Raw genomic sequence first — 11,438 nt, 5'->3', positions numbered from 1 at the left:
TGCTACTGTCTTCAGTATGAGCGACCATGAGTCTGGTTGCGGCGCTTCTCTGCCTGGCTCTGCCGGCAAGCGCAGGATCCGAGAGGAGAGCCGAGTCTGTGACGGACACCATATACCTTTGCGACCTCCCAATTTCAATTTCACATTCTCTTTCGCAGAATCGCAAGGTGATCCCCAAACCTATGGTCGACATGTCTGGGTAACTCTGCGTTCATCACATCATCACTATTGCTGAAGAGTTTGGCTGTCGTCAGCGTCATTAACCGTGGCATCATCAAACGGCGGTTTCGATATGACAGCCGCAGTAGCACCGTCTCCGAAGAACTTAAAGGTAACGACATCTCACCTTTCCGCAGATTGCCGCTTAATCTTCTTCACTCTTCACGCTTATGTCCAAAAGACCTCGCAATGTGACGGTCGTTGCGCAGCCCGCAGTGTAGCTGCGAGTATAGGATGCGACTGTGTCGCAGTGCAGCCCCATAGAATATGGCGATCAGTGACGATCAATGGTAAGGTAAGAGATAGGAGTGGTGGGTGTTTTCATTGACTCTTCTGTTCAAGTTTATCGCTTGCCGAGTCCACATTTCATTCAGCTTCGCGATCATCTCAAGACCGACGGCGACATCTGTAGCGAGGATACGAAGAGACGGCACTATGGAGATTATGAGGACTTTTCCGACATTGATGGTATGCCTTATATCGATGCCTAGCTCCGGTCGGACATACGATCGGTCTTTGCCTGGGTACGCATGAGCATCCACACCATCTGTTACGCCCTTTCGAGAGTCATACCACCTGGAAGGGCCCAAGGAGTCTGCAGATTGCTTGGCCCCCACCAAGCTTCCACAAGCCAGCCGGCTGGCAGGGGTCAGATTCCGCCCCGACGAAGTCCCGGTGCCTATTCAAAGCCGATGCACCGCAACCATCATACGCACCAAAAGACCAAAGCCACCAAAGTCAGCTTCCTCGCATCATGCTTTGATCTCGTCAGAAGCATGCGACTCAATCAGTAACGCGCGCGGGTGGCCCCGTGGGACTCAGAGCGAACGGCGCGTTTTTCCCCGGGTCGCTGTCTCGCGCTTTCGCTAACGCCGTTCACCGAGATCATGCCCCCAAACCTGGCTTAGTCTTGCACGAGAACCTCGGGGTTAACGGACAGAAATATGTTCAGGGTGCGGGCAGCGATGGGGACTCATTTCGTAATCCAGCTGCCTGTTGTCTTTCTATTATATACCTGCGGCTGACTCCTTCCGTTGTGGTTTCGCACGCTACAATCGCAATCGTCTGAACCCAGTTCTCGATACCTTCACAGTCACAAAGACCGCATTTGAGAATCTCGATTGCAAAGAAACCTTTGCGCACGGAAATCTCACCCGGATTTTGTAGCGACAGCTACAGCGACCGCACAACATGTCTTCATCAACACGAGAACCATACCGCCAACATTCGAGGAGTAGCTCAGATACACATGTTCCGGACTTAGAAAAGGGCGACGCGAGACCAAACAAAGAGGAGGAAGAGGCTGTGGAAGAAAAGGTAAGCATTATCAACTTTTCACGACGCGATCTCCATCAGAACACTTCTGCTACTGTCTGAAGACCTTGACGTCAGTGTGCGACTTGTTGCGCATGACACGGGAAGGCAATCAGGCTAAGTTATCCTGGCATCGGGCTGTCGGCTACTGCACCATCATCACGAATCGTCAGTTTTGAAACACTCCGAAGAAGAGCTAACATTTCCAAGCAACCCCAGGAAACAAGCGATGATATCGGCGCAAACCTCGAGAAGCATCTATCAAGAAAGAGCACAAAGAAGGACCAGCTCGCACCAGAGAAATACCCCCTATCCGACCTCGACAATAACCTGGTCGGCTGGGACACGCAAGATGATCCCGCAAACCCACGTAACTACACAACGAAAAGAAAGATCACACTCCTTGGATTAGTCGCCGCCATCACCTTCGTCAGTCCACTCGCCTCGTCCATCTTCGCGCCAGGCATTCCGTTCGTCAATGCAGACTTTGGCAACACATCGCAGCTTCTTGGATCCTTCTCCGTCAGTGTCTACGTCCTAGGTTTCGCATTCGGCCCGCTTTTCCTCAGTCCGCTCTCCGAGATCTACGGAAGATACATCGTACTCAACTGCTCCAACCTCTTCTTCTGCTGCTTCACCCTCGGATGCGCGCTCGCACCTAATCTCGGTGGCCTCATCGGCATGCGCTTCCTCGGTGGTGTCGGCGGCAGCGCATGTTTGACAATTGGCACCGGTGTCATCGCCGACATGTTCGTGCCTGCGCAGCGAGGAAAAGCTGTGTCGCTTTACAGTACAGGCATTCTATTCGGCCCTATCCTCGGTCCTATCTGCGGTGGTTTCATTGCGCAACGCGCAGGCTGGCGATGGGATATGTGGGTCGTACTCATCGTTGGTGGACTCTTGACAGTGGCTCTCTTCGTCTTCAACAGCGAGACGTACCACGCTGTGCTGCTCAACCGCAAGACTGAGCGTTTACGCAAGGAGCTGAACCGCCCCCAGCTTCAAAACATCATGACATACGAGAAGGATGCGGCTCTCCTAAGTCCTCTTCACATCCTCGGAAACGGAATCACGCGCCCGCTCAAGATGCTTACTCGATCGCCCATCGTTCTGCTCTGCTCGCTCTACATGTCCTTCCTCTTCGGCCTACTGTTCCTCCTCTTCACGACCATAACACCCGTCTTCATCCAAACCTACGGCTGGTCTCCCGAAATCACCGGTCTGGCATACCTGGGTATCGGAATCGGAAACTTCATGGGCATCGCTTTCGTAGCGAAGACAAGCGACGCAACCATCATCCGACTAGCGAAGAAAAACAAGGGCGTTTACGAGCCAGAGATGCGCCTACCACTTTGCGTGTTCTTCGGCAGCCTGATCCCGATCTCGTTCTTCTGGTAAGCCCTCTCTTCACCCCATACACAGATACACACCACTAACAACCCCAGGTACGGCTGGACAGCCTACAACAAAGTCCACTGGATCGTCCCCATCATCTCCCTCGTCCCCTTCGGTTTCGGCCTCATGGGCATCTTCGCGCCCCTCCAGACCTACATGATCGACTGCTTCCCTCAATTCGCCGCTTCCGCTATCGCTGGTATGACAGCTCTGCGTTGTCTGTTCGGTGCCCTGCTTCCGCTTGCGGGACCGACTATGTACGAGACGTTGGGGCTGGGCTGGGGAAATAGCTTGCTGGGTTTTCTGGCTGTGGCGTTTATTCCTGTGCCGGCGCTGCTGTTTAGGTATGGGAAGGTTATTCGGGAGAAGTATCCTGTTAAGGTTTAGATGGGGAAGAGTGAAGGAGAGGATGGGCGTTCGCGCTTAGGTTTTATGATACCCGATAATGTATTTGTAATGTTTTAATGGCTTCGGGGTGTGTATCAAATGTAATGAAGTTAATAGACACATACACGGATCTTGAATGCGCTTCCCGCCTCTTGTCGTACCAAGGCGCTAGCACACGCTAGTCATCCGTCACTGCGTAAGGCTGCCTAGGCGAGATCGTGGCCCCCGCAGCTTCACGAGTACTCACCACATTCGCATTTCCGCTCACCTTGTTCGTTCATGATCGAAGTTCATCGCTGCCTTCGGGCGGTCGCATCCAATCTCCTACCATATTTCCATCATAGGGACCAGCACATCTGACCCTGTACCTATCGCGCCATCTGGCGCCGCTCTGCTATAGCCGCATGATCAATGGCGTCAAAGCCGATCGTAAGCACGCGTCATGCGTCTCCGTACGATGATCAAGCGCTCGGGAAGGACCAAATACGCCTCCTTACCGTAAAGTCCATACAGGGCACTATTTCGCTACACACAGACGTGTACGAGCTCACTGAAGATCTTGAGTACGATGCAGTATCATACGTTTGGGGCAGTCGTCCAGCCTCTCAGATCGTCATCTGCAACAAGAGACTCCTAATTGTCACTCCCACTGCGCTAGAGATGTTGCATTACCTACACCGATACCAAGCGAAGACCGCGACACGGAAGGTATGGATCGACGCAATTTGCATCAATCAATCGGATCAGAAAGAGAAGAGTACTCAAATACCCTTGATGCGCGACATCTATTCCCGAGCGGCAACTGTCATCGTATGGATGGGTTCTTCGACACCCGAAACCGATGTCTTTTTCGCAGAGTTCCAAGATGTGAGGAAGAAATCAAAGTACTGGATAGAACTATACGTTAAAGACCCTGATTGTCGCCGTGTATTAGACAGCGAACGTCCCCGTAATGTAGAAGCATTCTTTGAGGGGCTATCTCAACTCCTCAACAATGAATGGTTCAAGCGTCTATGGACACATCAGGAGATCATCCTTCCGCAAAATGCCACAATGATTTGCGGGAGATGTTGCGTCGACTTCGATGAGTTCGCAGAGTTCGTCGTGGATGGAGTCTACCGTAGCCACTACATCCCAAGATCTTCAAGTACAGAAACAGATGCGAGCGTTGATGAGGCACATGGTGCCTGCATAGTAATCCAGTCCTACCGCAGAAGAGTTGCTGGAAAACGCGATATCATTGCGATAGAGTCTAAGAATGTTCCGACCAATCTAAATTGCCTACGCACACGACATGTAAAAGAGCCGGTGGATCGTGTTTGGGCGATCGTAGGACTCTTGGATGACGACCTTCGGGAGAAGTTAGCCTCGTCGGTTGACTACAGTGTCGGAGGTCGAGATGAATACTGGAAAACGTGGATCATGTTCGCCAAGGCATTGATGAAGGAACCTCGTGGAATGACTCTATTGAACATTCCTCCTACCCAGGAAACCAAACCTTCGTACTTGCCATCTTGGTGCCCAAGTTTTCACGGAAAGCCATCTTGCAAAATGGAGATCGATAGACAATGGCAAGACCCGATAGACAAAATGCCCGTCGACATGCGTTGGGCTTTCTCTGAAGATAACAGCGAAGAAAAAAGTGCAGAACGAGCTAGAGCGGTCCGTGAGCACCCGAGTTCGTTCGTCAGTACCGTAGAACATGACAATTTGCTTCGAATTCGAGGTTTTGTGCTGGACACTGTCGAAGAGGTAGTGGAACATGAGAAATTCCTTGACATGGCGTATGAGAGTTATGATCCGGATTCGAAAGAGCACATGACCTTGTACGATATTGCTGTTACTCAGCATATGAGAGGCCTAGATCTTGCTCGGCGCGTATTCTATGGGCGCAGCGAAGGCATTACCGATGTACCGGTTGATTTCGTCATGGCCCTCCTCTTGGATTGCCGACTCACCGACGAAGCGAGCAACAATTATGACGAGACTGTACCTTTGTTGGCGAATATGTATACTCCGAAAGACTACAAAATTCATTGGAAGCAAGTATGGTGGCTTCGACAGTTGTCCACGATACGCGGACATACCTTCTTCAGCACGAAAGGCGGTCGCATTGGATACGCTCACCCAGGTTGCCAACCAGGAGATCAAGTAGCTACCTTCTACGGAGCAAACCCGCTATACATCCTTCGGAAACTGACCCCGACGAACGACGACATCGACTCAACCGCACAAACATCAGACCACGTTCAGTATATGGGCGCTGCATTTGTCCCTCGTCTCATGGAGCAACATCAGAGAGACGCCGCTTGGATTGTACCCGCCGACACTATGTTCATCATCCACTGAGAGTTTTGGATATCTTCGCGTGGACTGCATCGTGCAAGGAGGTCGTTTAGAAGAGCAGGAGACGATGGCATGCCAACGAAACAAGAAGTCATGGCTTTACGACGGCAACATTTCTCGTTTTGTTTTTGAAGATCGGTATCGAAGAACTGTCATTACCTACAACTCTTATATCAGTATCAAGCAGCTCACGAAATCATCAGGTCAGGATCAATATCTCATGTGTAGGCCGGGGTTCAAGCAGTTCTGTAGTCATCTTACAAGCTTTCGCTCTCGATATCTTGCACAGCATAACCATGGTATCTCCATTCAATACGACCCCTCTCCTCCCAGCAACCCACCTACAACTTCCTACTCCTAACAAGCCCAGACTTAATACCCGTAAGTTCACCCCCATAGTTCGCACTGCCCTTGGCCGCAGCCCCCTTGTCAAACACCTGCTTCATACTCTTGAGCTTCTTCTGCTTCTCCTTGTACTTCTCCTTCTTCTTAACACGCGGGTTCCGCACGCTCTTTTTGCGGTGGGGCGTCAATCTGATCATCACGTTAGCATTTGTGCCGGAAAAGTCGGGGAAATGGGAACGGGAGATGGAGGAAAACATACCCCTTATTCTTCTGAATCTGGTAAGAAATCATACGACGCCCATCATCGCCAACGACTTCCTCTTCGATAACCTGAGCGCCTTGCTTCTTAGCGAGGGCGTAAGCCTCCGCGCGTTCAAGTTTAGTCTGCTTCTTGTCCTCCGAGCGCGCGGCGATCATGTCGTAATAACCGTCCTCATCTTCAAAGTCGTCGCGCTTTGTCGCTGGCGCTTCATCAGCAGACGAAGCGCCATCGTCTTCGCCCAGCGCAACACCAGGACCAGCGTCCTTGTGTTGCCCACGCTTCTCGGCTTCGGCCTGCAGACGCGCTTGTCTGTCCTTGAGGCGTTCGCGGTGCGGGATGTCGGCGTCGCCGCCCATGTCTTTGCCGGCGGCGTCGCGCTTGTTTGCCTTTTGAGCGATTTGCGAGGTGTAGAAACGGAGGGATTTCTTCTTCTTGGCTTTCTCGGCGGCTTCGTGCGCGGTGAGTTCCGTTTCCTCGCCGAAGTCCGAGTCGTCTGCGTTGAGGAGGTTGAGCTTGGGTTCTGCGGTCTTCTTCTTGCGCGATGCCTTCTTGAGGGCGGCCTTGTCGGCGAGGGTGTCGAGTGATGCGAGGTCTTGTTCCGTCTTTGCGAGCTTCGCGGCGCGTCGCGCTGCTGCTTCTGCTTGCGCTAATTCTGCTGCTCGTTCCGCTCTGGTCTTCTTCTGCTTTGTGGGTTTCTTGACGGTCAGGTCGTTTTCGAGTTCCTCGGCGCTCACGTCCTCCATAGCTGAGTCGTCGTCACCGGTCTCTACCATGGGATCTGCGATAGGTAGGTTTTCTATCCGCGTCCATACCTTCTGGCACTTCAGCAAGGTCTCCATAACTGGGTGTTCGTGTAGTTCAGCAGGATCCATTGCGATGACAGGCGACCCATCGTCCGTTGCAGTGGAGCCGAGTACAGCAAAGTACATGGCCATCGCTGCGAGATATGCGGCGCATGCCCGGTATTTTGTGACAGCCTTTGGTGTTGGTGGAATTCTGTCCGCCTTCCCAGACTTCGCCATTTGTGCCTTCAGCACCTTCTCGGCGGCCTTTGCGGCGGCGGCCAATTCCTCGTGTAGGGGCTGTAGTCGGAGGTATTCTTTCGAAATGTGCTCAAACTCGGGGTATCGCGTGCGCATGATCTTCATCCTCTCTTCTTCGGTCATGTTGTCCGTAATTTGAAGTTGCGGCAGGACCTCCGTCACGACAGCGCCGCCTTCTGCATCTTTCTCACCATCTTGCGCCATCCACTCGTCCTCGTCGAAGCCAAAGTCTGCCTCCGTCATGCTCTGTAGCTGCTTCTTTTGTATGCGCCTCGCTTCCGCTTCCTCGTCTAACGCATCTTGCTCCGTTTCTATTGCGTCGGCGTTGTAGTAATCCTTCTTCGAGGTACCCCATCCACCAACGTCTTCGTCTTCCTCGTCGACTGGTTTGCGCTGTCCCGTGACATCATCTCCAGACTCGTCGCCGGTGTCCTGGTCGTCGAAATCGTCTTCATCGTCGTCGTCGCTGCCGGCGTCGAGGATTTCTTCGTCTGAGGCCTCTAAAAATTTGTCTAGATCCAGATCAGCTATCGCATTCCAAACACATAACACCGCCTGACTAACCCTCTTCCTGATACTTTCTCAGTCTCTTAGCCGCCGGACCCTCGTCCAGCAGTATCTTGTCGCGATTGATATGGAACTCGTCCTCCGAATCCGCGACGTCCTCGTACGAGTTGACAGCCATTCTGGAATCCTCCTCTTTTAGCGCTTTCGGCGCGCGCGACCCTCCGCTACCAGCCTTTCTCTTTTTGGCCATGATTGCGATATGTGTTGTGGCGTGGCGTAAGTGGTGGTCGCAAATGTCGCGCGGGAACTTTTTTTCGGTAAGAAGTCTTGGCTTTACCGCGGAGGTCGGAAAGTCTCCACTAGTGGAGCGGAGCTAAGCTGCAGGGCGTGTGCGTAAGTAAGCACGCCGCATGTGAATTCGATACTGACACGCGATTTCACCGTACACCAATTGAGCATTGCGGTACCAATTCGTCCGCGTAAGCAGAGTCAGATACTTGGCGTTCCAGTGCCTCCCTTCTTCGGGTGTATAACTGGCTCCCTCCATGTCACAATTGCTTCTTGGAGCGACCATCATCCTCTTGGTGTTCGTTGGAATTATTAGTGCGGACATCATGGGTTTCGCATTCTGGAAGGGCAACCAATTCCCGGTGGAGGGCAGAGTAAGCTTCAGACCTCCCATTCAATTCGAGCACGCGCTAACGGTATATATAGACGGTCCTACTCACGGGCTCCTCCCAAGGAATGGGCTGCGAAATCGCCCGTCTCCTCTCCGCCCGCGGCGCAAACCTCATCCTCGTCGCACGTACCGCGAAGAACCTCGAGACCGCCCTTGCCCACGCAAAAGCTCATGCCAAGAGCCCCTCGATCCAACGCTTCACCTACATCGCCGCCGACGTAACCTCTGAGTCTGAGAACACGCGTATTCTGAAGGAAGCTACAGCCTGGAACAACGGACGCGTGCCAGAGATAGTGTGGTGTGTCGCGGGATCTTCAGTGCCAGGCCTCTTCATCGAGACGAGCACTGAGACGCTGAGAAGACAGATGGAGCTGAACTACTTCGCGTCAGCATACATGGCACACAAGACACTGCAAGCGTGGTTTTACCCCGAAGTACCGTACAAGCCGCAAGAAAAGGGCTCTGCTCCAGAACTACCTCGCAAGTTCATCATGACCTCATCCGCGCTCGCCTTCATGAATCTCGCAGGCTACTCCGCCTACTCCCCCGCCAAAGCCGCAATTCGATCCCTCGCCGACGGCCTCCGCTCCGAAGTCCAGCTTTACAACGCGGCGCGGCGCTCCAAGACGAGTAGCACCGGTGTTGTACCCGCACCTTTCGACGTCGATATCCACATTGTCTTCCCAGGCAGCATACTATCCCCCGGTTTCGAGAACGAGAACAAGACGAAACACCCCGTGAGCTTCGAGCTAGAGTCGTCCGATCCTAAGCAGACTGAGCTGGAAGCTGCGACTGCGGCGGTCAAGGGACTAGAAGGTGGCGATTTCATGACTCCTACAAACTGGCTCGTGCATCTGATGCGGTATGGCTCCATGTCCGGTAGTCAGAGGAACAACGTGGTTGTCGATACTATCGGAGCGTGGATTGCGACAATCATCTGGTTGGTCATGGTGCCGGATCTGAATGGCAAGGTCTGGGCTTGGGGCAAGAAGAACGGTATGAGCGTGTTCAGGCCGAATGCGCAGTAGATGACGTTTTGTATTGTGAATGGCATAGGCGTATACCCCAGGTGACATTGTACTATCCAATTGAAATGTTAGATTCGCGATCAGCCAAGAACCCCCAGGACTCTCCAGAAGTGGAATCCATCCAATCCGCTCGTGGAATGATGTCTGGCATGTTGTACCCAGGCTGATAAGATCGCAGTACATGTGCCGGTACCTTTTCAACGATAGCATACTCGCCCTTGACAAAGCATTGCCATGGATATGGAGTCTTGAACTCTAGTGCGTGTGCATAGCCAGGTTCAACATCTTCTATATCCTCGAGATCTACCGGGACGCCAGTGACCAGAACGTCTAAGCTAGGACACCAACCACGCGCATCGAGGTATTGGAAGAAATTGCTGGCAAATACCTCTGGTTGGAGTTCGTACTCTTCCCCGTATGTGTCGCGATGGAAGATGTCGGGATAGTATGTGAATAGAATTGAGCGCAATTGCGTCATCTGCTCGAAACAGTTCTATGATCGTCAGTCATATTGCTACAGTGCGTGAAAGAACCCTGCTTGCCAGAAACTCTGCATACTCCTCATCTTCGTCTTCTTCATCTTCGTCATCTTCCCCTTCCCATATGGAAGCTTCCATGACATCCTTCGATATTGGTAAGCGAAGATGTTCCACGTTCTGGCATATCGAAAGTAGGCGCGATAATTGATCGTCCCAATCGCCGAAAGGAAACGTAGTGTATCGATTCTGAACGCCGAGACTCTTCAATCCAGGGCCCCTGCGCTCGATCATGCGCCAGAATTTGTCTAGATTGTCCTCCTGATGATCCCAGACGAGATGCAGACTAGTAAGGTTTTCGCAGCAGTAAAGCAAATCTGAGATGGAATCCCTGCCATCAATGGCAACATACACATGCTCCAAAGCAGGGGTTCTGCCGTTGAGGCTAGACACAAACTTGTCGTAAACAGTGGCGTTCTCACAATTGAACAACGCAAGAGTTTTGACGTTACTGAAATCGATGGTGGCTGCCAAGCAGCACCAAATCTCGTCAAACTCGACGTTGTATAACTTCAGGTGGGGCAACTTCAAGAGTCTGCTTTCTGAGTCGGCGGATTCGTGTACATTGTGGTCGTGTCCCTCACCGTCGGCCCGAAAGTTTGTGAGATCTATACTCACCCGCTCGAGGCAACGGATCTGTAGATGTCGCAGTTCTCGTTGACTACACTTGAGCAGATGAAAGATGTCTTTTCGGAGACTTCGGCCCATGGCAATGAATCTAAGTTTGCCTAGTGATCAGTCTCTATCGTAACTTATGGTGAGATGAACTAACCTGAAGGCATGAAGCTGATTCTTTGGAAGCATGGAGATCAAAAGATGCATCAGCACGTCTCTTGCATCAGCCGCACTAGCCAGGTGCTCATGGTTCGGCGGTGGTGCATCATCCGCTGGGTCACGTAACTCATCTTCGAAAGATAAGCTCCTGATGTGACGCAGGTGGTAACTGGCCCCTGCAGCGATGCATTTGAAGAATCTTGTCAGGCCTTCCTCCCTAGTGTGTAAGTAGACAGTATGGTACAGTCGCGGTAAACTGAGGTTGCGCAGGTGTTTCGACGTCAGACAAAGAGATTTAAGGTCGCGTTTCGTATGGATGTATCCGAGTATGAGTAGCTGGACCTCGTTCGAAAGAGACTGCATGACGCGTTGAGATACCTAGGTAGTGTGGAGGAGAGAGATTTTGCGGGAAGTCGCGAATGTGGACGCGACGCGCTGTTCCACTTTGTTCGCGTTGCCCCGCTGTTTAAGGAAGCCGCCAGGGGTCCCCAGCACGACGTCACGTGAGATAACCGTGCCCCTCATCCGACCACTTCGCACTCCCATTGCGCAACCAATCCTCCATCCCCACTCATCGCAGCATGGACATTCACGCCCTCAATG

General features: G+C 52.4%; 3 protein-coding genes across 3 annotated transcripts; 2 read left to right on the top strand and 1 right to left on the bottom strand.

The window, feature by feature from the left end:
* Positions 1-1,410: 1,410 nt before the first annotated feature.
* On the top strand, positions 1,411-3,315 carry J4E87_008688 (uncharacterized protein; the record flags this gene model as incomplete). Its single annotated transcript, XM_049380273.1, has 3 exons — positions 1,411-1,536; positions 1,744-2,927; positions 2,979-3,315. 3 exons carry the CDS (start codon positions 1,411-1,413, stop codon positions 3,313-3,315), a joined length of 1,647 nt encoding a protein of 548 aa, XP_049230015.1.
* Positions 3,316-6,002: 2,687 nt separating this feature from the next.
* J4E87_008687 (uncharacterized protein) lies at positions 6,003-8,068 on the bottom strand (the record flags this gene model as incomplete). The annotated part of the gene is made up of 3 exons (XM_049380272.1): positions 6,003-6,195; positions 6,266-7,823; positions 7,876-8,068. 3 exons carry the CDS (start codon positions 8,066-8,068, stop codon positions 6,003-6,005), a joined length of 1,944 nt encoding a protein of 647 aa, XP_049230014.1.
* Positions 8,069-8,432: 364 nt separating this feature from the next.
* On the top strand, positions 8,433-9,525 carry J4E87_008686 (uncharacterized protein; the record flags this gene model as incomplete). Its single annotated transcript, XM_049380271.1, has 2 exons — positions 8,433-8,480; positions 8,533-9,525. The coding sequence occupies 2 exons, from the start codon at positions 8,433-8,435 to the stop codon at positions 9,523-9,525; spliced, it is 1,041 nt and encodes a 346-aa protein (XP_049230013.1).
* Positions 9,526-11,438: the final 1,913 nt, after the last annotated feature.

This window comes from Alternaria ethzedia (genome assembly GCF_023757985.1).
Source record: "Alternaria ethzedia strain BMP 0044 chromosome Unknown scaffold_28, whole genome shotgun sequence".
NCBI classification, from domain to species: domain Eukaryota; kingdom Fungi; phylum Ascomycota; class Dothideomycetes; order Pleosporales; family Pleosporaceae; genus Alternaria; species Alternaria ethzedia.
Note: the sequence above shows the minus strand (reverse complement) of the source record. Positions and strands in the feature narration are given on the sequence as shown.